At 43.0% G+C, this 27,860-nt stretch overlaps 1 protein-coding gene across 10 annotated transcripts; it reads left to right on the top strand.

The window, feature by feature from the left end:
• Positions 1–2,314: 2,314 nt before the first annotated feature.
• On the top strand, positions 2,315–26,634 carry atp6v0a1b (ATPase H+ transporting V0 subunit a1b; the record flags this gene model as incomplete). 10 transcript variants are annotated; one of them, XM_079237355.1, is made up of 21 exons in its annotated part: positions 2,315–2,431; positions 2,586–2,664; positions 3,283–3,380; positions 3,799–3,927; positions 4,029–4,111; positions 4,486–4,612; positions 4,763–4,845; positions 6,384–6,477; positions 7,241–7,453; positions 8,257–8,407; positions 8,756–8,895; positions 8,999–9,162; positions 9,849–9,939; positions 10,466–10,584; positions 11,635–11,851; positions 14,074–14,181; positions 15,301–15,408; positions 17,688–17,705; positions 20,215–20,332; positions 20,705–20,876; positions 26,508–26,634. In XM_079237355.1, the coding sequence occupies 21 exons, from the start codon at positions 2,315–2,317 to the stop codon at positions 26,599–26,601; spliced, it is 2,523 nt and encodes an 840-aa protein (XP_079093481.1). In that variant the 3' UTR covers positions 26,602–26,634. The 10 variants fall into 10 exon arrangements, with proteins under 10 accessions (XP_079093481.1, XP_079093478.1, XP_079093483.1 ...); XM_079237352.1 differs by having other exon boundaries at positions 15,208–15,408; XM_079237357.1 differs by lacking the exon at positions 17,688–17,705.
• Between the last annotated feature and the right edge of the window lie 1,226 nt (positions 26,635–27,860).

Below are 27,860 nucleotides of genomic sequence, written 5' to 3'. Positions count from 1 at the left end.
AGAGTTGTAAAATCTTTCTTATAATATGACAAACTTATGTCCAGTGTTTTGTGATAAACCTTCAGACTCCTTGATCTCGCTGCAGTCGGGGGGAGTTACAAAAGACGCAGCTCCCAGCAGCCTTAGAGGACTGATGTTCTTGTTTGAATAAAATCTAAGTCAAACAGAAAATGAAAATGAAGTGTCAGGAAAACTCACCCTAGGTCCATTTAGTTCAGGAGCTGTCCTTAGACCTGCGGTTCAGAGAAAACAAAAACATTTAAATGGAGGAAAACTCAAATAATAATTTGTGCAAAATCATTTTAATCATTTCATTAAATTAGTCCTTTTGGTGTATAAATACATACCGTTTGGATTGCATGCTCCAGTTAAGTCACCATGTCATTGCTATGGATGAGTGGACATCTTTAATCCTGGATCACCCAAATCAAATTCACGGAGAAAAAAAAAGCTTCCGGTTGGGATTTTCGTTATTAAACGACAATAATTCTTCTATCTTGATTTTGAGCAACGGAATCTAATTTATTCGAAATACATTTCTTTCGTTGTCGTTTTCGGAGGCAATTCAAAAAAGTACACGTCTGTCAAGTAAATACACCATGCTTTTATTTTGAAATCGTCTATTTGGGGGGATATTTCCGGAATAGCGCATCTCCCTTGGATGCACCGCGCAGGTCTTCATCATCCAGCAGAGATACAGACCGGAGAGAGCTGAGCAGCTGCATCCTACACAGGTGAGTCAATAGATGGTTTGAAAGGCGTTCATGTCAAATTAAGCCAACACAGTGTTTTAGACTTAGTGTCAGTGAGGGAATTATTAACCATATTTCCACGAACCATAATATATTGATTTATGTGCTGATATTTCGACGTCGTTCATGTGTCAGCGACAACTGCTTCTTTTAGTGACGTTTGGTTGGTATATTTCTACGTAATTCAATGTGTATTTGTCACATGAACCGAGTCGTCACCTCAGCATCCTGATGCTGCACTGCAGCCTGGAAACGAGTTCACCTGAATCATATGAATGGGCCTGTAACTGGCGGCCCATGTTGGTGTATAATACGGGGCGGGGCATACATATTATAATAATATGTCGTTATAAGGGTCTGATCTTCAAAAAAGCGGACGCACCGAGCGTGTGAGAGGAGGGGACAGATGCTCGCGCTGAGCCGGAGAGGCCGGACCAGCAGCAGCGTCATGTCGCCCTTGAGCCGTGAAGGGCAGCGCGCGCAGAGAAGATGCTGAGACGTCAGCTGAATGCTCGCGCGGGGTTTGCAGCAAAAGGTCGCTTTAAAAAACAGGAAAAATGTTTTATCTAACGACGCTATCTATCCACTTGCCGTTCAGGAGGCCTGCATTTAGGCTAGGCCACTGGTTTAGTGCCAGCTGTCGGTATACAGGCCCGTCCCTCCTTGGCCAATCAGCGCAGTTCACTTCCGTATTTAGCTTTAGCATCTTCATGTATACTGACTGGACAGTAGCTTGCTTATGAGTCATGTTTGTATATTAAAATCAGGCTGCTGTGTAATGACAGCGGTCTCAATTACTGTATATTGACTGGTTTGTATGAGTTAAATATTTGTAATTTATATTTTCTGACCCAAGATTCTCCACATTGAATGTCTACAACACTTTTTCTGAAATATTCCAATAATGTGTTTACTGATTGCATACTCGATCAATCTATCTGTCCGTCTGTTAGCTGTCTGTTATTCAGTAGGCCAAGCCCTCCATGCTGGAGCATTCCTTCCCGAGGCCTGTGTTGAAAGGGATATTATTTTCATTATTGATTGATCTTTTTCTGACATTTGATGAGCTGGAGCCAGAGAATGTGTGACTTGTTTCTAAGGACAACCCCCCCCCCCCCCTAAAAAAAAAAACACACTTTGATGGTCCGGTCAGTGCAGACTACTTTGCTTGAAATGAAGGGCCAAAAGTGATAAAGGCGTTGTGATTTTGTGAAGTTGCTGTCATTCCTATGCCATTTGGTGAGACCAAACACAATGTAGTGCAGTATAGCGTAGTACAATAGTGTGGTGCTGTGTACAGTATGTGATTCTGCTCTCACTGTACTTTACTGTACTGTCTTATAGTATAGTTGTTGTGACAGTACAGCATATTGTTCTAACTCTTATTCTATAACTACCACAGTTATTTTAGGTAAAAAAAACAGGTGACCTTTTCACTGTATAAAAAATAAAATCTCAGAATATATAAAAAAATATATTTTCATGTAATAGTTGTACGTGTCTCCCTGTCCCATAGGTGCGGTGTTTCTTCCTTCTAGCTGTGGTGGAGCGTGGTTCTCGTCATGGGGGAACTGTTCAGGAGCGAGGAGATGACCTTAGCCCAGCTCTTTCTCCAGTCTGAGGCAGCCTACTGCTGCGTCAGTGAGCTGGGAGAACTGGGCATGGTCCAGTTTAGAGATGTGAGTATTCATGCATCGTTTTGTCGGTGGGACAGCTCCTCCGAAAGGCACAAATAATCCCATGCATTAGACGGAAACTTGAGAGACCACGGAAGACTTGTGGTGTTTGAGTTTTGGCTATATTTCCATAATTGTCTATTTCCTTTCTCCGCAGCTGAATCCAGACGTAAACGTGTTCCAGCGCAAGTTTGTGAATGAAGTGAGGAGATGTGAGGAGATGGACAGGAAACTGAGTAAGTCATGAAGTCAGGGATGTCGTATGTGTACAGATTGTAAAGCCCTCCGAGGCAAATTTGTAATTAGTGATTCTGGGCTATACTAAATAAACTGAATTGAATTGAATGAGAAAATCAGGGCAAAGGCACAGCGTAGTTCCTACAAAAAATAAGATGAGGTCATTACTTATTAGTCTCACCGCAGGGACATTTTCAGTATAACAGCAGCAAAGTGGATAGTGCAACCAGAGGCATCAGTCCAAAGCAAAACAAGGAGAATAAACAAGTAATCAAACAGTATAATAAATGTGTAGTCCTTAAAAAACTGCAGAAAAAAACAAACACAATACACTCGGACTGGTTCACATTATTGCACATATGAAGTAGGAAATATGAAGTGTTGAACAGTGGTAAACATTGATATTGATGTTGCACATGGATTAATCAAGTTGTCTTGCTAGTGTTGATTCATATGTTCAGTCCTGCTTAACTTTCTGATGAAACCTGGAGCAAACCTGTGACGATGACACTTGATGACACTTTTTTCTTCATTTCATCTGGAGAAATACATATAAATAACTTGTTGTTTGTTTTCACTGGTAAGCTATTGAATCGTGGCTCTTCTCTGCTGAACAGGGTTTGTGGAGAAGGAGATCAAGAAAGCGAATATCCCAAATATTGACACTGGAGAAAATCCAGAGGTGCCCTTTCCCAGAGACATGATCGACCTAGAGGTAATCAGCCTGCCGTCTGTAACCATCATCCCCATCATCATCTCATCATTATTTTTGAGAGATGAAAAAATAAGTGAAAATAGGAAAATAGGGAAAATCCTATATTTGGTGGACCCCTCCAACCCACCCACCCTTTAATTCCAAACTGGATTTCGATGAATTGTGAGTTGTATGTACTCTCCATCAGAAACAGCTCTATTGGCTAAGTATGTGTGCACATACTGGACACACAGTTCCAGTAGAAACACAAGTATTTATGTACATTGTGGACAAAAATACAAGAAAATGAGCACATGAAGCGAATGGTTGTGTACAGCATGTGTGCATGTCTATGCACAATGTGCAGAATGCATATTTGACAGTGACAATGCGCACAGTGTGTGTATTTTGTATTCATACTGTTGATTGTGACCGGCAGGCCACCTTTGAGAAGCTGGAGAACGAGCTGAAGGAAATCAACACCAACCAGGAGGCCCTGAAGAAGAACTTCCTGGAGCTGACGGAGCTCAAGCACATCCTCCGTCGCACACAGCAGTTCTTTGATGAGGTTTTGCTTGTTTCTCCCTCTCAGACGTGCACACCACACAGACACACAATAGATAACGGATGGAAACTAAATATCTGCGGTCTCTCTTAATATCTTTGTAGATGGAGGATCCCAACCTGCTAGAGGAGTCATCGTCCCTGATGGAGGGCAGCGAGGGGGGCCGCGGGGCCCCGCTCAGACTGGGGTAAAGCTCGACGACTGCATCATATTCTCTAACGTACATTATCACTTTGTCTTGGCAAATAGTCATAATTTACACAAAACATACATATTTTGGAGAACAGTAGAATGTCCTCAAAGTCGTTTTTGGGACTAATTAGTTCGGCATTTATTTTGAAAAATCTGTCAAATTGTCATATGATCAGACTAGGGCTGTCACCATATCAAATTTTCACTGCACAATTATTGGGGCCCAAATAATTCACAATAACAGTATTATCGGGATATCTGTAGAATAAAATGTAATGTTCAGTTCTCAGTGGTACTCAAAAAGGCTGACTAAGTCCACACTGTGGTCCTTCTTTCTTTCTGAGCGCTCGTCTGTTTTGGTCTGCGCAGCTTTGTGGCCGGAGTGATCGGCAGGGAGAGGATCCCGACCTTCGAGAGGATGCTGTGGAGAGTGTGTCGCGGTAACGTCTTCCTGAGGAAGGCAGAGATTGAGGACCCTCTGGAGGACCCCGCCACGGTCAGCACACACAACATACAATCACAGTGACAAGGACAAAGAAGCACACAAAATGCCATACAATGTCATCATTTATATTTTTACTTAAATTAGAAACAGACCGTCTGTGAGTTGTGTACATTTTCTAAAAGAGTCTTCTCTTTCCAACAGGGAGACCAAGTCCACAAATCCGTGTTCATTATCTTCTTTCAAGGAGACCAGCTGAAGAACAGGGTGAAGAAGATCTGTGAGGGGTGGGTTTTACAGAGGAACATGTCTTTTCTCATCTTATCTCATCCAGATGGTTTAAGCTTGTGTGGTCATGGTGAAGTTTAATCTTGACTTACATGATACGAGTAGGTATAACCGTGGAAATGGCAATGCAAATTAACGTTAAAGGGGAACCAATGTGTTATTTCCATGGCCCATTCCTGGGCCATGGAAATATCAGTCTTGCCCCTCAGGCTGCGGGACCCACCAGAAGCGGAAACCCTGCATGGCTCGTAACACGTGCCGGGCTCTGATCCATGATCTGGTCGACATAGCCCAGGCTAAGGCCATTAGAGTCACAAAAAAACAAACGCACAGTCGCTGGCCGTGGACTTGACATGGCAGGATCCGGAAAACAGTTGCAGGCTGGGTCCAGGTATGGTCAGTTGGTTCTGTTACGGTTTGGTAGCAATTAGGACCCAAGAGCCACAGCAACAGTTCAAAATAATAATTTATTCCAAACAAAACACAAGGCAAGGCTTCAAAAGAGTGAAGGCAACGACGCACAGGTGAAAACCATGCGGGCAGGTGAAGGGAATGAGCAATCAGGAGACACGTGGGAGGCAGACAACAGGAAATGCAGGGACACAGTACACCAGAGACACAAACTACAACACAAAACAGGAAGCCATCCAACACCGTGATAAGTACAATGAATGGGAGACATACAGAATGTCTGTTTCCTTTTTTAATTCTATTCAAGTGTTGTCAGATATATAGTTAGAGAATGTAGCATAAACTCAGAACCTCCCCCTGGTGTTCGAGAACATCTCTCCCAATGCATTGTCTATGCAGCAGCTCCACACTTCATACCTGATGACATCACATATTTCAGGTTTAGCGTTCTACTTTTGGATTTGGAGTTCAATGTTGATAGCACACAGGGAAGAACATGGGCAGGACTGTATCTGTCCAGTCTGATCTGTAAGAGCACCGTTTATCCAGACTAGCAAACAAGGGGGCACGGTGCCATCATGGACACTAGCCTGTAGGACAGGCCTGGTCAACATTGGTAAGCGGTCTGCATCGTCTTGGACATTTGATAAATTGCTGCTTCGGTTTTGACTTTTATTTTTTTAAGGATGGAAGCTCGCTTACGTTGTTCGGGTTGACTGTCCGCTGTCTGTTTGGTGGTCAAAAAAAGAAAGAAACATGCACTTTATTAACCCCCTTTGGGAAATTCTTTTCTGCATTTGGCCCATCCCTGGATGGGGAGCAGTGTGCTGCCCGGGGAGCAGTTGAGGGTTCATTGTCTTGCTCAGGGACACTTTGACATGTGAGCTATGGGGGGACTGGGGATCGAGCCTGCTACCTTGTGGGACGACCACTCATCCCCCTGAGCTACAGCCGCCCTAGGTCAAGGTGAAAAGCGAAAGCCTTGAGGGAATTTCCTCAAATTTGTCACAGACGTCCACTTTGACTCAACCGATTCTAATTTGGTGGTCACTGTGACCTCAGGAAACACGTTAATGTGCTAACTATGACAATGTAGTTGACTCTGTTGGTGGGTGCTGTTTCCCAGGTTCCGTGCCTCCCTCTACCCGTGTCCAGAGACCCCACAGGAGAGGAAGGAGATGCTGGCTGGAGTCAACAGCCGCATCGACGACCTCCAGATGGTACGTTTGTCTCTAGATGTTTCCCTCCCATCACACACATCAAGAAGCCAAAATCGTTTAAAAGACCATTACCATTAGCAGTGCAGTTTTTTTTTATTTAATAATTCTTTCAAAGGGGTCTTTGAACTCTTTGTTATAACGCTGCTCAGTAAACAAGAAGAAATCTGTCAGAAACGTTGCACAACAGGATGTATGTGTTCAGCTTTCCTTTAGAAAATGTATCTTCCAATCAAAGCACAAAAGCCCCCGTCATGTAGTCGGCTTTTTTCTTTTTCTGTTCTTATCTGTGAGGGACTTTTGTCCTGTCTCATAGTGTTGTGGTTCCCTAAAGTTTGCCCTTATTCAGCCTGGAAAGAAAAGTCCTGGTTCTGCTCGAGAGGGCTGCCCTGGTCTCAGCCTGCCAACCAAACACAATGCTTTACACGCCACCATGAGAGCATTTTACTCAGGTTTACACAGAAGATCTGATTCCTGTGCATCAACAGCACCTGAGTCTTGGAGTCAGCACAGTAAAAGCAATTCAACTCTACCATTTACCATTTACTCCCAAGCATGTTTACTTCACAAATCTTGCACATTCCTAATTGTTCATTTCACAAAAACATGACGGAACAATATGGAACATGAACGGAAAGTAGCTTTCAGTTCAATAAAAGAAAAAGGAAAATCAATTATATTCAAATTAAAATACTTACCAGACCAAATATCCTGTGTTGCCTGGACCAGGATCTGCAGTCTAAATCTCCCCACATTTCCGCTGTAGGTGCTGAATCAAACCGAGGACCACCGTCAGCGGGTGCTGCAAGCCGCCTCCAAGACCATGCGGGTGTGGTTCATCAAGGTGAGGAAGATGAAGGCCATCTACCACACGCTCAACCTGTGCAACATTGACGTCACCCAGAAGTGTCTGATCGCTGAGGTGTGGTGTCCCGTCTCAGACCTGGACTCCATCCAGTTTGCTCTGCGCAGAGGGACGGTGAGTTTGCTTTTCATGTACTTGTTCTTGTTGTGTAGTGCTGCGGTATCGCATGTTTCTTTCTTTCTGGCTCACACATTGCATCAGTAACGCCATGGGAAACAATTACAAATGTTTTTCTCTCCACTGAAAGCTCTGCTTCTTGTTCTTGTGAACTATATTGGACGAAGTGCTGCTAAACAGAGCAATATTATGATACTTTTATACACTAGTATTGGCTTTTCTTATTTTATGATTAAACAAAGTAAAAATTGTTTCGGTTATATGGATAGTAGCAGTTCATATGCAGGCCCCTGCAGCGCTGTGAAATAACAGGAATAAGGTTGCTGCTGGAGAATTATCAGTATACAGCCAGAACATCTCTGCTAGTGTTAAGCTGTGATACGACATCCCATCCTGTGAAAAAGCACTCAAACTGGAGCGTAAAACAATCAGCATGTACAACCCAATGGCTGGAATGCAAACAAAATGCCTGTTGCTAGCTAAAAACATCAGCATCATGTTATTCATCTTATAAAAACGTAGTTCTGGGTTCTTCGCCCCGTTGGTAGTGTATCCCACGCTCTGTCTCTATATTTTGCTCACATTTCAAAAGAAGATCAAACTTTTTTTGCACTTTGAAACAGCATTAAAGTCTCAATCGCCTAAGCGCTCGTTTCTGGGCGGTTTCATTGCAGAAAGATGTCAAATCAAATTACAAGTGGCAAAGCCAATACAAGTTGGACTTTCAAACTGATAATAATAATAATATAAGTCATGAGAATGTGTGGAGGTGTCTGATAAATTGGGGCTTTATTTGACAGGAGAGGAGTGGCTCCACGGTGCCGTCCATTCTCAACAGGATGCAGACAAAGCAAACTCCACCTACCTTCAATAAGACCAACAAGTTCACGTCAGGCTTCCAGAACATCGTGGACGCCTACGGCATCGGGAACTACCGGGAGATCAATCCAGGTCACTCAGGAGTTCCTTTATCTTGATTTTAATTAATTACTCTTATCTATCTCTTGTCTTATTAGTTCAAATTTGAATTATTGATCACTGAAACTTGTGGAAGTGCAGCAGCAGCTGAGTGTCAACAGAGTGGGTTAAGTTGCCACAGATAGAAAAATATATATATATTGACATGCAAATAAATCACACGGAGAAAAATGTTTAAAGGCCTTTATACGGAACATCTAATTATCTCTCGCTTTCCTCACATAGATGATGTAGACAAAAATAACATTTAATTTTGTTCATAATATTTTCATATTTCAGTAATTTTGTGTGATTCCTATAATATTATTGTTCCTGTTCCAGCTCCGTACACCATCATTACTTTCCCCTTCCTGTTTGCGGTGATGTTTGGCGACATGGGACACGGCGCGCTGATGACCTGTGCTGCCCTCTACCTGGTCATCCGAGAGAGTCGCCTCGTGGCCCAGAAGAGTGACAACGAGGTAGAGTGAGACATAAACATGTAATAAGTGAGAAGCTTTACAGTTTAGCCTCACATTACAGACAGACAACATTTTCTGAGCTGTTGTGTGTGTGTGTCTGTAGATGTTCAACATGGTGTTTGCTGGTCGCTACATCATCCTGCTGATGGGGATTTTCTCTATATACACCGGGATCATTTACAACGACTGCTTCTCCAAGTCGCTCAACATGTTCGGTTCTGGGTGGAGCGTCAGGCCCATGTTTGGCCCCAAAGGAGCCAACTGGACGTAAGTCAGCTGTCTCAGATGACCCACATCTTTGATTGTCACTAATTAAAAGGAATAGTTCAACATTTTGGGTAATGCGTATGTTTGGTTTCTTTCTGAGAGCGCGATGAAAAGATGAACCACATCTGAACCCATTTCTGTGTGTTAAGAACAGCTGGATTCAGGACGGGGTTAGTCTAGCTTAGCATAAAGACCAACACCTTAAAAGCTCACTAATTAACACATTGAATGACCGTCTCATCTCCACACAAACAGAAGTGTAAAAAACGACAATTTGTGCTTCTGGGGAAGTAGGAACCATTTGTTGGTGAACAACAGCCTGGTGCAGAGACTTTCTTCAGCCCTGCTGTCACAGTGAGGACGGCCTGCTGAGCACCACCACCTGTACAGAAACGTGACTAAAAACTGTGCTCACTGATGTGCCCACTAACCTGCGCTGTAGCCAGAGCAACAGAGAACTGGGTTCATGGATAAACTGTTGCTCCTCAAGAAATAATGCACTGATTTGTATATTAAGTTGTTCTACTATGTTGAAAAGACTCTCAAGGCTACGCTGGCAATTAACTGCATCATCCCACTACTATACTCAATGTTGTCGATTCATGTTTCTAAAATGTATTGCTGGTGGTTGTATATAATCTGCTTCCTTTCGAAACATGGATTACTTTCCTGCTGATCTGTTCTAGGATTGAGACACTTGATTCCAATAAAGTTCTGCAGTTGGACCCAGCTGTTCCTGGTGTGTTCAACGGGCCTTATCCACTCGGAATCGACCCGGTAAAATCTGTACACTCACTAGAATAACAAAAATAGGTAGATAGTCGTTGTTTTCACTGGTTAGAATCACAGCGTGATATGTCTTCTTCCTCCATGTCGTAGAGCTCCATTGTTGTCCAAACACTGATGCGTTAAAAACACATGAACACACACACACTGTGGTGTATTACTTTGACTCAATCCCAGATACAAATACAGCACCAAATGTGGATTAATCCGCCACTGAAAATAGTACCCAATTTACTGTACCACTTCACTCTTTTCTGAGTAATGTGTTTAACGGCAACTGCTCAGCTGTTTTAGGAAATAATAAAATGTAAAATGAAACTGCGTATCTGAGAGCTGTTTTTAGCGATCAGCATCATCTGTAGGAACCAGTTGGCTGAATCACCAAAATAATTAGAATATAGAGTTCCCAATATATTTGGTTTAGGTTAGTGCACCCAAATGCAACATTTTTAAGACCGCTCATGAACAGCCAAACCTTGGTTGGTCTCAAACATTTCACCTTGTGTGATCTCTGCAGATCTGGAACCTTGCCAGCAATAAGCTGACCTTCCTCAACTCCTTCAAGATGAAGATGTCCGTGATCCTGGGCGTCATCCACATGCTGTTTGGAGTGTCTCTCAGTCTCTTCAACCACCTGTACGTAAAACGCTCAGCAAAAATGCAGGAAGTGAGCACCTTTCACTTTTCACTCCCGTTCTCCACAGGCGTACAGCATACGGCCACCACAGGCCAAAGGGTTCGTGCCGGAGTTGAATGGCAAAACTCGAGGGACCAGGTGTAATACTGGGGCACACTTCTGGCCAGTGTTTTGCTCAGTTGTTTGCACAGAAAGTGATGGAAGTAGTGGTGTGAAGAATGAAAAAAAAGCTTGAGAGACAACCCAAACCCAGTGAAGTCAGTCTGTTACAATAAACTGGCAGAAGCCATTTGAGGACGATCTGACTCCCGAGGCCCTAAAACTACTCTGAACTGCCGTCGATTGGCATGCAATTGGCACAAAAATGTGTTCTGTTTATAATACTTATTTGCGGTTTTAGCATATTGCCAATATCTAAATTGTCAAAAACATTTGGGTGAATCTGCACCATCACCCTACAGTTCCTTATTGCAATCACCTGGATTACTGCTAATACTGAAGGGACCGTTTACATTTGAGGAATGGATTCCAGTGGTATACTTGTATGTATGATACTTGTATGTATGATCCCACTGTAGAATTCCAGTAATTCTTAGGATTATTAAGTGTTTGTGTACCTTGATAAACAGAGAGGGGACATTGATCGAACATAGGGAGGGAGGAGGGCAAGAGACCTCAAGGAGGGACATATGAGGAGGCAAGGAGAGGAAAGTCTAAAAGCAGGAGAGGAGAGGAGAGGCCAGAGAAAAGAGAGAAAGAGAAGCTTTCAAAAAACATCCAAACAACCCAAATTGGTCTGAAATAACAAAGTTCAAGCCTTCTCTGTTTCAAGTTTTCAAACATTTGTTTTCACTTTTTTAAAGCACTTTTCTGATGCCTCCATAGATAACACAGTTATTATTTCCATCTGAATGGACACAATAACACTGATGGAGTATGATTTTCAGTGTCGGCCAACACAGATAGATTCTCCATCGCCGACATGCAGCAGCAGCGCTATTATAAAATCTGCGTTGTTTGTGTCGGTGACTGAATGTTGCTGCACGCAGGTACTTCAAGAAGCCGCTGAACATCTTCCTGGGCTTCATCCCCGAGATCGTCTTCATGGCGAGTCTGTTCGGCTACCTCGCCCTGCTGGTCTTCTACAAGTGGACGGCCTATGACGTCTTCACCTCCAAGGACGCGCCCAGCCTGCTCATCCACTTCATCAACATGTGTCTCTTCAACTACAGCGACACCACCAGCAAGCCCCTCTACAGGGGACAGGTGCTCCCGCCCCCATACCCCTCTGCCTCTCCCAGCCTCCTGCCCCTCGCTCATGCACTGGTGTGGTTGTACCCTGGTAGGGAGGTGTACAGCAGCTCATAGTGAGCAATAATAATAAATAGTATATTTATTTTGTTGTAATTACCTATATAACATATTGTTGTAGTGATACCACTATCCGGAATCAATGATGGAAATAGCTAACGAGAGAGGCGTCTCGCTTCTGTCTCAGGTTGAGTGGAATTTGGCAATATCTTAACACTGGAAAATCCCACCAGTAAAACGTCATTGGTATTTTGACGCAATTAGTATTGGATCAAAACGCAAGTTCAGGTGTCGCTATGAGGAAGGACAGGTTGAATTAGTCTTCTGGTCAGTGGTCAATTTCAGTTACAGAACAGCAGCTGGAGGGGGGTTTGGTGCTTCGCTCTGAGATACTTCTGGAGGGGTTGTTCCTGCCGACATGAACTCAGATCATCACTTTTTCTCACTAGTATCCTTTAGAAGAAACTTTATTTGTCATAGTACATACATACATGGAATGTATTCTTTGCATTTGACCCATCCTTAGTATTTTGAAGGAGCAGCCCCTAGTGAGGCGCCCGGGGAGCAATTTAGGGTTGGGTATCTTGCTCAGGACACTTCGACATGTGAACTCTGGGGAGACTGGGGATCGAGCCGGCCAACCTGTGGTTGCAGAACGACCACCCATCCCCATGAGCTACAGCCGCCCCAGCGACAGCCGCTTTACTCTGCTAGCCAGATATACAGTGTAGCTACAAAGTATCGGGACAATAATGGGTTATGGTTCATTTATTTGTATGCTCTACTCCAACCCCTTGGATTTTAAATTAAGCTAAAAATGGCTTTGGCTCCATATAGTGCCCGATGGAGATATCTGGACCTAATTTGCCCAGAGTTACCCGTCTACCTAGTTTGGTATCCCACTTGCCAGGTCGAGAGCACACATTGTTTACCTACAGCAGCTCGGACAATTTCAGGTTGTTGTGACTGTTGAGTCGTCACGTTCTATGCTGACGTGCTCATCTGGCTTATGACTAGGGATGGGTATCGTTTGGGTTTTTTCCGATACCGGTGCTAAACCGATACTTTTAAAACGATACCGGTGCCTAAACGGTGCCTGAACCGATACTTTTTTATTGCCAAGGCAATTTTTTTTCTTCAAATTGAACAATATTATTAACTGTTTAAAGTATACTATAGATATAAATAAATAAGTACATACAAAACACGCTTCAAACTACAGCTTCAAACCTTTTAACTTCAAAATATAAAAATATATATTTAAGCCCCGCTCTGCATGCAGGCAGACAGAGAGCAGAGTGTGCTCTGGTCCGCGCTATTTTAATAATCGTTTTTAGCGTGCGGGTACCGCGCTACCTTTTTAGTATCTATATACCGTGCAACTTTACAGAGTAGTGTAAAAAAAAAAAAGTATTTAAATCGGCTCAGGCACCGGAAGGAAGCACCAAAATCTGCGTTGCTTTTCGGTCCGGTAGGTACCGGACGTGTTGGAACCCAACACTAGTTATGATACCAAAACAAAAACACGTGGTGGGTTCAGCGAGCTCAACCTCAGAATCAGAATCAGCTTTATTTACCAAATATTGTCGACATACAAGGAATTTGACTCCCAAGGACAACAAAAAAGATAGGTATGAAAAGTAACATCAAAAAAGATAATAAGATATAATAAGATATAATGCACATACAAGTGGGTGAAAAAAAAAGATACAGCTATAAACATATATAAAAAGCAACAATTGACAGCAACATGCATTGTCAATGTGCAAGTTGCAAGGGTACAGTGTGCTATGAGAGCTGGAATAGATTAGAATAGATAGATAGGTTATGTACATTATATGTAATTGGAGATTGAAACCACAGAGAACATGATTGTACTCACTTTTTAACAGCTTGAGTTAGTATAAACCCAGAGTCATCCTTTTCTCTTGGTTTCTACATAAATCAGATCAATCTATTTTGTCCTTCAATCAGCATATTCCTATTGTTAGATTTAAAACAACAAATGACTATAACGAAAGCAAAGGACAGCTTGTATTTTAGTCGAACAGAAGAAGAAAAAGACGTGCCAGCGGTGCGAGGGAGGCCTGAGTGAGGCCTCACTGCTAATTAGTGTCTTCTGCTCACTGCTACACATCACCAACACCCTCCTAACCTCTCTCTGTTTGAATCTGTAGATGGGGATCCAGATTTTGTTGGTGCTGATTGCCCTTGCATGTGTACCCTGTATGCTGATTGTGAAAACTATGGTGCTTCGGCGTCAGCACCTGTGGAAAATGCACCTGGTATGTGGATCTGATCCCACCTATGACCTTCTGCCATCTTTTGATGATTAACATGTATAACCTGTGTTGTTTTTTTTCACTCCTATTCTGCCATTCATTTCAATGCACATTGTATTGTGTAATGTGGTTGGTTGTGTTGCCATGAAATATGCTTAAAGCCGGCCTTGGAAACGCTTATATTTTGGTGGGAAATTTGGTAGAAATACTTCACAGACTCAGGGCACCCGAACAGATGATCTACCACTTACTCACCATCCTCTTACTCGAGCTGTTGATTTGATGAGTTCTGACCAAAATTCTTAATTGACCTGATATGTGAGCCTGGAGCTCTCGTTGCTCTCACTGGTTGAATTAAAACTCAAAGAAATGCAGTCACATCCGACCGGAGATCAGTTGCAACTTTAAAGAGTTACGATGTGTTTATCGTGTTCAAGGGTCCGACATATAAACTTTGTCAGTTTTGGCACCTATTCATTTTTTAAATAGTTTTTGGGGGACTTTTTGTCATAGGACAGTGCCGGTCCGAAGGTTGGAATTGAAACAGGGATGTTGCGGTTTTGTGGCATTAAGATGGCCCAACATGTATACGCTTTTCTTAGTTAAAACTATAGAAAGACATTTGGTCAGGGACATTTTAGCATTTATTAAAAGGTTTAACAAGCTTGCCTGGCTTTAAGTTACCAAAAGGTTATTGGCTAGCTGACATTGCAAATCCAAGTTAGCCACCAGAGCTAACTAGACTGGATCACGATGCTGTTGGTCGCATGATGAGCCAACAGGAAGTGTTTTACAACAGTTGAAAGCTGTACTTTACAAAAATCTTCCTTTGTGTTAGTTGAGTTTTAACTCGGCCAGTGAGCAACGTCGTGTGTCACAAGTGGTGGATGTTTTTCATTTTGGAATGGAAGCCTGAACTCACTGTACTGGGTGTCCTGTTACTGTAAACAAAAAATGAATTAAATGAAGAAGAAAGCGTTCAACCTAAGGCTGGCTTTAAGACACAGCTCTTGTGGCTTTTGTATCTAGTCCCAGAAGAGGGAAGAAGCCCCTGCAGAGAATCTAGAGCAGTCTTTAGAGCAAACAGGCGTGTCCTCATCATGCTCCGGACTCACCCAACAGGGCGCGCAGAAGTTCGGAGCGGTGCGGGTGGGCAACGGGCCCACGGAGGACGAGGCTGGCATCATGGACCATGACCACCTCTCCCAGCACTCAGAGGAAGGAGATGAGGTGAGCTCATGAAATATGATTCAATTTCCATCCTCTCCCAGGCCTGCGTTTGAGTTTAGTAGGACTATGATGCTTTCACTGTTACATTATGGACCCTTTATGTGTATGTTGCGAATGAAGGAAGTCACTGAGAAAGAACAACATATATAGATATTTATCAGATATTTGTATCTGAAAATTATGAATTTAGTTTATTATAGGAATCCTTTTGATAGTTGCTTAATGTGTCACTTTCTGTTTGCCAATACACCTGATATACAACATGACATCTCTCTCAGCATTGTGCTTTTACCTGCTGTGCCTGTTTGTATGCACATTATGATGCAGCATAGTAATCAAACATCAACCAAACATTGCAATACCTCTGATTCTGATAATTCCTGAATGTAAGATTGCACTTTTATGTATTTAAAATGCTTGATTTGAAAGTTTGCCATTACAAAATGTTTACCATGTGATTGTGTTTTCTGGTTTCTTGGCCACGCGATTCAAACACCTAAAATAGTGTTTATCGTTGCATCACAATCACTTGTATTTGGCTCGCTAACAAATATGTAGTCTGCTTTATGATCAATCATGTTAGTTAAATGAGGACAATAGTACAAGGTGCTCAATACGCAATTCAGAGCATTGCCATTGCCTCAACTTGGCTCTCAACATGGAGACGGCTTAGCCGCCGGCTGGCTGCTAGCGGTGTGAACCTGAGGGGGAATCGGAGGGTGGAGCTGTCACCGCCACATGAGAGCGGTGCAGCGGGTCGTCACTAGCCAGCCAGCGGGGCACAGCAGAGACTCACGAGCATGTCAGTGCACGTGTAGCTGAGCCGAGAGAAGCCTAGATAACAACACAGAGGGAGAGTGGCTTCGTTCTCTGCTCAGGGAGATATTACTCTGCCATATCTTGACATGGACAATAGTTGTTTGATGATATATTCATGTTTTGAATATCAAATGAACACCTGTAAGTTCAGTGCTGTGAAGTTCCAGCAGTTCCAGCTTCAGACTGTCGAAAAACGTCCAACCAACACAATCCTAAATGTAAATCTCCTGCCTCAGCTCATTCCCCAGCGCCGCGCTTCACTCCCTGTTGTACCTCCATGTGTCAAAGCCAGAGATGAGGACAGTGTGGGCACGGCGTGCAGAGAGAGGCAGGGCAGATAAGAGATGGATTTTCCATTTCAGAAACATAAACAGCGAGGTGGTGTTCATGAGAACTTGCGGGTGGAATTTCTCAAAATACCAGACAGATTTTTTTCTATGTGTGACTCAGAGGCTCAGTGTCTCCCAGGTTCCTACATAATACATCTCTGAGTTGTTTACGTAGCGATAACATATTACATAACCGTAACGTAATAAGACTGCATTCTGTCCTCATTATTCCACATGATATTCCATGTTGGAATATTCCATGTTGATATTCCATGTTGCCATGACTTATGGAATTTAATATTGCATAATGTCGCGTTAGCTTTCGGAGTGGACAACTTGTTAAATGTTAACATACAGATGCATTGATAGATGCTGTTCTCCTTCTCTCTCGTGTTTTCTCTGGCTCTTTTGAATTGCGTACACTGACACAAACATACACTGACCTTTGAACTTGTAATCGCTGGTTACTGCCAGCGCTGCTCATTTGTAAATTTAAACATGTTTGGATGTCGTTGTGCTGGATAAGATCAGCACCGTAGCCCCAGAAGTGATGGGGTCAAACTCACAAAAACACATTCTGAAGTTCAGCTGAAGCTAATGTAAGGCTTCAATGTAAGGCTTCTCATAAATCATACGTATGAAGAGAGATTATCGTATAAACAAGAAAACAGAACCTATCCTTCAAGAGCCAACCCGACTGAACCAAAGAGGTGCCAAATTAGAGATATGAGAGCCGAAGAAGTTCTATTTTGCTTTATTTCATCCATTATTGACTATTATTGACCAGGCATACGCTGTGTCCTTCCCTTTCCCGTCTGAAAAGTGCACGTCTCATATACAATACATGATAAGAGCAGATGCTTTTCACAGTCAGATAGAGAGAGATGTCTCATTAAATTACATTTACATCACAAATCATCAAAGTGAAACCCAACATTAGCCCAAAGCTTCAATGACCTGTAGCCAACAAACCTGAACCGCAACACCTTTATCAGGGCCTGTTCGGCTTGGATGAGGTTCCAGAACCTCGAGAAGTCTCAGAAAATAACTTGCTGAAGTAGGATGGGACCTGTTGGATGGATGCAGTTTCTGAATTCTGACACTAACCTTTACCCTTTGCTTACTTTCAAGCACTTAGAGGAAGAGCCGGTAAGAACCTCCATTTTGTATCTTCTTCTTCGCATGTTTGGATGTCTAGCGTGATCTGTTTGTGTCTGTCGTACCAAGTGGTGGTCTTCCTGTCCTCTGGCAGCTCTGTGTGACCCTCCTGTGCTCCTGTGATGTCCATCTCCCAGCACCAGGCATGTTTATGTGTGTGATTGTCTGTCTGTGAAAAGCCCTGCTGCAGATCATCTAGTCCATTACTCTTTCTTAAAGGTATAAAGAACTGCTGAGGTGCAACAGTTCCGTTTCTTTCCGGTGCAGTTTTTCATTGGTTGCAAGTTTCCTCTTTTGGCAAATGTTTTAAAAAGGCCGAATCAGTTCAATCGCTGCAGTAAGTAGCCTTAAACCTTACGATTTTTGGCAGATGCTCTCTCAAAAAAAGACTTGCTGAGAGACGTAATGACTTGTTAAGTAGAATCCATTGGAATTAATCCAAAACAAAGAAAACAGTGGTCAGTACTGTTGTCTCATGGCGGGATTATACAAGACAATGTTTTTGCCTTTTGGGACGGTCACTGTGTCAGATTGGCCAATTATCGTGAGTGTTTCCTCACGAGTCGAAACTCTCACAAGGTCAGGACTAACACACAAGACAGAGACAAGGCGGAGTTAAAACCACTAGGCAACGAGTCAGAACCCATGTACTGTATTCTGAGACGTCGAAGTCACCGAGACGTCCCTCTTTGGGTTGTGGACTTTGGTTTTGAGGCCTTGAATTTGATGTTTGGGCCGTCGCCATCTTGGTTTTTTACAAACAGATGTGACACGAGAGGGTGGAGCTAAATGCAACCGGATGCTGAAGAAGACATTTTTGCACTTTAACATGGACGCCGGCTCAAAGATAATCTCCAGCCCAACAAGACTCACACATCTCTGCTCTTGAAATTTACCTTAATTTAAGTCGTCTCTGTTTCATGTGCAGCCTATCTTTTGAAACATATCCTGGCTAATGACTCTGAAAGAAATGTGTGGATGCTTAAAGCGTTGTTGTTTTAATTGAGCTGTTAGTTTCATCACAAGTCTGAAGGCCTATTCGTTGTGAATGTAAATTTTTGAACTCACACTCTCTGCTCAGCTGACATGTTCGTCCACAACGTTTCTGATCAGAGCCACTGGCCTCGTTTCGCCAGGACGGCGTGTTAGCCAGGGTTGTTTTCATTAGCCACTTATGTCGGAGACCCTTTGAATGGAAACAATGAGCGCTGCTGGCATGAACTCTATTTCACGGCTCCAAGGACAAAAGAGAAGCATGGAAAGAGGAAACCGGGCCAGCGCAAAGCCAAACCCAACAAGAGCGAGTCAGAGCAATAGGCTTCCATGTCCCCCTCGCCCCTCCCGGCCCACTCCATACAGGAAAGGCTAGTCTTGTTCCATGAAGGAGAGAACGGAGGAACTCTGTTGGCTTTACAACACACAAACAAGTCCCTGCGCTGTGATCACACCAGGGTAAAAAAAAAAGAGAAAAGAAACTCAAACGAGCCAGACGCCTTTGGTCCTCCATCTCTGCCTAGTCCGAGCTGAAGGCCCGGGCAGGGGTCAAAGGTTAAAGCAGCCTCTCATTAGGATGATAGCGGAATTTCCATTCCAAGTCATTTCCATGGTTCATGCCATGCTGACTGTACAGTTGTTATTACTGGCCCCCGTTTGAGAAGCAAAGCTGGGCGATAATCATCTGTGAGAGCGAAGTAGAAAGGGTTTGTTTGACACACTTCAGGTGATAAGTTGTGATGACGTACGTGTCAGTAATGACATACTGGAAAATGATTCTGTTTAAGTCTCAAAAGAATGTTTCTGCGATGTTTGCTAGTGTAGTAAATAGGAACTCCTGCAACTCAGATCTGAAGTCAATATTCATACTTAGTCATTGACCAAAGCTGCAGACGAAATAATCAATAATCCTGGAAGGTGCTTTCTGCCGCTTTCACAGTCAATTTCCTTAACGTTGTTGTTGTGAAACCGGTTGCATGCGGTTTCCTGTGGCTCTCCAGGCGCTTTGTTCACTCTGAGAAGTGACATGAACCAGGTATTTAGCTTTGAGTTTGGAGACTAGAAACACATTTATTAAACAGTTTCTGAAAGATGGAGAGAGGGTCTAATGAGAGATGCTAGTGAGGTGCATTATGGGAAGCGTAGGATTCAGTGTTTTGGGGTGTTTTGACCATTCTTTTCTGCAGTGATTAAAGGGTCCTGAGCCCCTGCAAGGTGCTTGATTCCCTGCATGTACACGTGGAGTTATAATAACTATTATCAGCTCAATACCTCTGCATATAAAAGCATATACATATAACATACATATAACATATAACATATGTGTGTGTGTGTGTGTGTGTGTGTGTGTGTGTGTGTGTGTGTGTGTGTGTGTGTGTGTATATATATATATATATATATATATATATATATATATATATATATATATAATGTTAAAAATATAATGTTAAAAATATGTTACTATAACCATGCAGTGTGTGCTAACCATCTTGTCTTTCCACCACAGTTTGACTTTGGGGACGTAGCTGTCCACCAGGCCATCCACACCATAGAGTACTGTCTGGGATGCATCTCCAACACGGCCTCCTACCTGCGTCTCTGGGCCCTCAGCCTGGCTCATGCACGTGAGTAAAAGCCTGCATACACAACCACAAGCATGCTCAGTTTTCTGATGCAAATTCTGTCATATATTATTTTTAAAAAGGTTGCGGATAAAGACCATTTTATATTTGCCTATATACAATAGACCCAGCAATTAGTCAGCATTATTGCACAACCTCAAAGTCAATAAACCTTTTTTTACTTCCGCGTTTGTCTACAAAAATACCTCATCCCTGCAACACTCTATAGATACATCGATTCAATAACGGTAAACTTGTAGATACTTGACATGTGAGAACTTTGCTGTTGCCATAACTGTGTGTGTGTGTGTGTGTGTGTGTGTGTGTGTGTGTGTGTGTGTGTGTGTGTGTGTGTGTGTGTGTGTGTGCGCGCAGAGCTGTCAGAGGTGCTCTGGTCCATGGTGATGCACCTTGGTCTGTCCTCCCGGAGCGGCGGCGGGTTCTTTGGCCTGACTATCATCTTCGCGGCCTTCGCCACGCTCACTGTTGCCATCCTGCTCATCATGGAGGGGCTGTCAGCCTTTCTGCACGCCCTGCGGCTGCACTGGTTAGACACACTCATGATATGTACAGTGTATATATATATACACACACACACACACACACGCCCACTCACATACAGCCAACATGCATGCTATTAAATGTATAATATATGTGCGTATTTGCAAGGTGTGCACATGGACACACTCATTTGCACCGAACGCATGCAGAAGGTCTCTCACATGCCTCCTAAATTAATACCATATTAATAGAAAACATCACACAGCAAACTGTCTGTCTGTCATTGCTCACCTCTTGAACCAAGTGTCTCTGCTAAAGCTGCTCTTATTCATTTCTACATACACACACGAGAAATGCTATCAAAAGGAAACATTCCAGACCCAGAGTGGTTTACCAAACTGAGCACACAGGCCTCCAGATAACCTCCCACCCTGCAGCTCCATCGCCTCCTGGCACCACCTCCACCCTGCTGATCCAGTCTGCACCAGCGTAAACTACACTGACACGCAGGCATTGTTAGAGCCATGCAGTAATTATACTTCATCTATATATATATATATATATATATATATATATATATATATATGTGTATGTATATGTGTGTGTATTTATTAACGGCTGTAAGGAGTCATTTGAAGCAGCTGTAATTGTGAATCCTATTAAATAGCACATTCTTTTCTCAGTAACAACGTTTTGAGATATGGACAGTTGTTGTGAGAGTGATGGATGATTAATGTTCAGTATCTCAAGAGGGAAACATCCATTTAAGTACGGAGCACATTATTGTATGAATCCAGTGATTAACAAGCACAGGGGTCAGATACTTTTATGTATCGGGTTAAAAAAAGTAGCTGCAAACTGTGAGGAAGAGGGACTCGAAAGGCTTGGCCCATCCAAATAGTAAAAATAATTACATTTTTATTTCTCACTACACTACAATAATTTAAAAGAAAAATAAATAATTACACATGTATGCAGCTAGTGTGTTGTGGAGAAGAGACTGCAAATTAATAAATACACAAGCTATAAAAAATGTCAGAATTAGCCAAAGAGCTATTTTTCATCTGTAGTCCCAGGCCACGTTGTTACAAACGGCTTCCAAGACACGTGAATGTATTAATCATCCATTGTTTTAATTGGTCACTGATTGATATATATATATATATATATATATATATATATATATATATATATATATATATATATATATATATATATATATATATATATTGCCTAATTTAAACTTCTGCTGAAAAGCAGTTTAAAGTTGTTCAGACCCACAGTCTCCTCTCTGCGTCATCTCACACAGACCTAAGCCACGCCCCTAGCTGCCAGCTGGCAGCTCCTCACGGGACACTGATTGGTCCGTGCTCTGGCGTACTGGACACAAACTCATTACTTGAAGACATAAGTCTCTCATCTATTATAACAATGTGGCTGTGGCTCAATGGGTCATCCTCAAACCACAAGGTTGCCGGTTTGAGCCCTGGGATCCCATGTGGACCCAGGGCTCCTAATGTTGAGGATGGGTTTTCTTTTCTTTTAGGCAGTGATGGAGGTGCTTTGATTTAGTGTCTAATGCACGCGACCCCGACGACACAAAATGCTTCTGATATTCCATTTTACTTACTTCAAGCAGTGTTTGGTGCCGCTTTACACTGCACAAAAAAATGTAAATGTTGTATATTAGAGTTGAATTAAAGAGGCCTAGTCTGTTGCCTGGCATTGAAACATCTCTGTCTGTTCTCAGAGACCATGCATCTATCATCGGCTCATTTGTGGCTGAATCCAGATCTGGTACACCTTGCTGCCATTCTGTTCGACAGACCGGATCAGTGAAGGCCTAGCGGGTGTTTTCTTTAATGCTTCGGGTCTCTGGTTGTGCTGGCAGCACAGAGCCTCACGTCATGATTATGAGACGGATAAACAAAGACAGGGAGAGAATATACAGCGTGTTTTGGTTGGACAGAGGTATGGTGTTGATATCTAACTGCTGCTCTCCGGCCTGATTGTTATAAGGAGGTTTAAGTAGGACCCGTCTGTGCGTCGTTCCTGTAAACCTGTGAAAAGCGATCTGACCACCTTGCACATTCTGAGCCCAGCTGTCTCTTATCCAGACAGCGTTGTTCTTCCAAGAAACCTACAGTGTGTGTTGTGTAACTCCACCTATCTGCCTCACACATGGGCCGGCTGCGCGCTCCAGGCTGGAGGTGTTGTTGCACAGAGCTGTTGTGGAAGCAGCTGAGTTGAACCACAGACAACATTAATACAGTCAGTCGATGGAAAAGCTAAAGATACACACCCATATCTACAAATGAGACAGACAGCGTGGAGAAATCAGGAAGTATTGAGAGACGGAGTAACGGTTACAAAATAAATTACAAAGAATCGCCAGGCTCATCCTTTAAATGCTCAAATAGGATTTTTTTTATCAGAATCAATTAAAACAATTCTGTATTGGTCGAGGACAGGGAACAAATCAGCTGCAAATTTAAATTAGAAAGTTCAAGTGAAACGAACAGAATGGAGCCCGAACGCAGTGTTTCTATCTCCCCTCACATTCGTGAATGAATAAGCTTCCAGTGGGCCCACAGAAACAGGCAGTGGTTGTACTGGGCGGCTCTCCGGCTCCAACGTGCTTGGTAATAAAGCAGCAGTGTGTCGGCACAACAGCTCTCCGCTAAGGTTCAAGAAGAGTAGTGGAGTATTTTTCACAGAGGCGAGCGAATGGAAATATTCATGTTCAAAGTGAACAGCAGTCAGAGTGGACGCTCCGCACTCTGTCCACTTTCACACGCACATACTGATGAGTTATCCACACACACACACACACACACACACACACACACACACACACACACACACACACACACACACACACACACACACACACACACACACAACACAACACAACACAACACACACCAACACCAGAGTTAGTGGCATTTGGTGTGTGTAAGGTACAGCTCAGTACAGATGAGAGAATCTCTCATTTCTTTCCTCTTTTCAAGTGTTGCCCTCTGGCAGGCCAAATATTTGCCACAACTGGGAGACATTCCTGGGCACTCCCCTCGGCCGCAGAGGCCAGGAACTAGCGGGGAACTGAACATCCACTCTTAGTTTCTTCCTCTCAAGTGAAGACATCGGAAGTTGTCAGGATTTGGGAATTACAATGTCCCAACTGTGGATTTTAAGTTTCCATGTTTTCAAGAAAAAGAAGTAAAGTATGGCACTCGGTGCTCACTTTACTGCAGATGAGTCAGAAGATGAAGAGCAGTAGAAACACATTGAGGTGTGTCTTTTATCTGGAGGATGACTGAATCATATTGATCGTGAGCTTTATTAATTATTTTAGAGAAAGTTTTTTGACAAAAACAGTGGATACGCTCTCATAAAAGATTGCTAGTATCACAAAGAATGCTGTGTTTTAAGACTTTAAGCCCCTCCATTTAAAAACCTCACAATCACATTTGGGGTAAATGGGCAGACATGAACAGAAACTGTGTTTTAATAAGTGTTGTTGGCGTGTGTTGCTCAGAAGCGCCGGGCCCCTCAGAATATGGATTTTAGTTTTTCTAAAAATGACCTTTGTCACATGTTCACTGTTCCTGACTGAAGTAGGAAGTGAGTCTGGCTCTCAGCAGCCATATTTGGTCACCCAGCAATGTTGAGCGCGTTGCAGATCGTACTACTTCAAAATCTGTAATATATACTCAGGGTTCCTCTCTACTCACGATTCCTCTCTAGTCACGGTTCTTCTGTACTCAGGGTTCCTCTCTACTCACGGTGCCTCTGTACGGTTCCTCTCTACTCAGAGTTCCTCTGTACGGTTCCTCTCTACTCACGGTGCCTCTGTACGGTTCCTCTCTACTTACGGTTCCTCTCTACTCACGGTGCCTCTGTACGGTTCCTCTCTACTTACGGTTCCTCTCTACTCACGGTGCCTCTGTACGGTTCCTCTCTACTCAGAGTTCCTCTGTACGGTTCCTCTACTCACGGTTCCTCTGTACGGTTCCTCTACTCACGGTTGACATCCGTCAATGGCGTTGGCAAAGTTTTAGTACATCATTTATGATTCATTAACCATCAAAAAAGTAATTAGTTACAACTACAGAGTGGCACTTTAACTTGTGCGGTACAGTACGAGTCTCCAAATATGTTCCAACTTCAGCAGCATAACAAGCGCTCAGAGCCTCAGACCCCCGGAACACATGGAAACAATACTTCTGCTGTAGAGAACCAGAACTCTGTGGTTCCTCCTGTACAGTGTGAGTTGTTTATGTCGATACAGAAGCTTTGGGTAGAGTTACAGTGTGAGAGACAAACAAGGCTGATAATGGATCTCCTATCAGCCAGTCACCGTCAAGAGACTATTGTTCTTATTACTATCTTTCATTTTCATACATTAGCAGCCATTTTGAGAGAATAATTCCACTGCTCTGTGGGAGGATTCCACTTTGACTTACTTCATGGAATGTGCCCTGCCTTAAAGACATCCTGGAACAGCCACATTCATTTCTATCATCATCCAGATTAAAATCATTCAAGGTGAACGTCAGTCTTGAGGTCAGACGCTGCCAACCCTCCTGGTTTCTAGAGAACCGCCTGCTCGTGTTCCTAACTTCTTCTCTGAATAAAAATAATCATTGGCACATGAGTGGTGTGTTAGTTAGTATGACGGAGAAGTGAAGTTAGGATGTCACAGAAAGGTACTGAGGGTCTGAACAAGAAGGCTGTCGGTATCCAAGATCTACCAAGAAAAATGCTTTATTTTTTGTTGTCTAGATATACTGTTTTGTCCTCTTGTAGTCATGGTTACTGGCATCATCCATCATACAGCATTGTTTTGGGGAGAGCACTTGCTGGTCAGTTGGTTGGTCTAATAATTCTGTTCAGAATGAAATATCTAATCGGAGGGTTACCCTCAAATGTCGCTCACTCATTCATGTTCCCCTCGGTTAGCATTCGAATAGCTTTAGTGATGCTCCGGCTTTTCGTCCAGTGCCTCCATCAGGGGAAATTTTCCTTTGTACATTAGTTGCCATATGGCAACCTCTGGTTGTGAAAAGTGAAACCAATGCAGATGTGTCTCAAACCTGCATTCACTCAACTGTCCATTAGGGGTTGACTCCTCTGGTTGTAATGAAGTCTATATAAATTACTCTACTGCTCTCTTGATTTATTCCCTCAGTAAACATTGTAAACATGAGTTTATGTCTCAATCTCTAGTTTCAAGTCTTCTTCAATACAGCTTGATGTTCATTTAGTAAATTATGGTAATTTTGAGTCAAACAGACCATAAAGCAGGGTATGCTTTTAGGGCGGGGCTACAAGTAAATAAATAGAAATCAAAATAATAAAAATGAAGTCCAGGTGTTAAGCTCAACTCGAACCAAAGGCAAACAAGAAGAGTTTCTAAAAGGCAGTTCTTTGTAAATAACAAAAGTAATAATAATGGAATGTTGTAAGACCATTATTCAATGTTTAGAAATATTTGTGGGTCCAATGTGTTGGCCAAAGAGGGAAAAATATCAGACTAATACAGGAAAACTTCACCCTGATAACTTTCAACAAGAAACACTGCCATCCATTTTCATTGTGTGTTGATATTCTGAACCATGCCTATTAAGCCCCAGTTCTCACCACCACTTTCCTCCTGCTTGTTGTCCTCTCTCAGGGTGGAGTTCCAGAACAAGTTCTACTTGGGCCAGGGCTTCAAGTTCTTCCCCTTCTCATTTGAGAGCATCCTGGAGGGACGATTTGACGAGTGACCGGCCCCTCCAGCATGAGACAGTGGAGTCCCCTTCCCTTCTCTCCTCTATGTATGTGTTTGTGTGTGTGCATGAGCCCAAGTGCAGCCCTCTGTCGCCCTCTAGTGATCATTTGTGAAACTCTTATTGTGTTTGAGCTATAATGTGGTGCTTGTAGAGGCTTTTTCCAGTGCACACGTGCCAAGGTGTACCCATACTGGAGCTCCTATGCTGTGGCACAGTACCGTCACTGTACTCAGCACTCGCTTCACCTCTGCTGTAATAACATCTCCTCTGCCAGCTTTCCTTCAAAGATACCCATTACCAAATACATTGGGCGAGGTCTGTCTCATGGTAGACCAATCTGGTTTGAAGGCAGAAGTAGACAAACAGCTTTTACTACGGTGGCACCTCACTTGTTAACCCAGTTGTCAGAATAACGTGACAGCCAGCGTAACGTGACAGTGTTAAGTGGCAGCGTAACGTGAGTGTTAAGTGGCAGCGTAACGTGACAATGTTAAGTGACAGCGAGACTTGACAGCGCATCGTGACAGTGTTAAGTGGCAGCATAAATTGACAGCGTAACTTGACAGCGTAACTTGACAGCGTAACTTGACAGCGTAACGTGACAGTGTTAAGTGGCAGCGTAACGTGGCATTGAACGTGGCAGCGTAGGTTACACAGACGTGAGCTGGTGCATATGTACAGCTTGGAACAGTTAGGCAGTGGAAAAACCTTTGAAGATTCATCCTGCTCATGAAAATGGCTGTAAGACCAGCTGCCGTCTTGCTCCTGGGTCATCGGAGGGTCTTCACACAGCTGTGGCAGAAGTGTTTACTCAACTGCACCTCTGGAGTCACTAAAATGAAGACCAGAGCCGTAATAAACTGGAATCATCCTCTAATTTGCTGCCCATGCAGCGTGTTGAGTGCAGTTTCCCATGACATTAAATAATGTGGAGTTGTCAGGCCGTGATTCAACATTGTGCAATATTTGTATCGTGATTACAGAGCAAAGTCATTCCTCCCAGTATTTGATCCGTGTATGCAAAAATCACTTTTTTTTTCTTCTTCATTTTACTATAAAATCCAGTTTATTGAATCAGAGTATATGGATCAAATGTATGTATTGGCTCAGTGTTATATTAGGAGCTCAGAGGTGTCCTTGGTGAGCTGTCTGTTGATCTGTAACTTCCCTGTGCTCACTCTGTGTGAATCGATGTTGTAAACTAGAACTGAAATGATGTTTTAAGCCTAAAATAACTGGAAGTGAATTGTTTG

Source organism: Taurulus bubalis (assembly GCF_910589615.1).
Source record: "Taurulus bubalis genome assembly, chromosome: 2".
In the NCBI taxonomy this organism is placed as follows: domain Eukaryota; kingdom Metazoa; phylum Chordata; class Actinopteri; order Perciformes; family Cottidae; genus Taurulus; species Taurulus bubalis.
The sequence above is the reverse complement of the archived record's forward strand: the minus strand, read 5'-3'. Positions and strand labels throughout refer to the sequence as shown.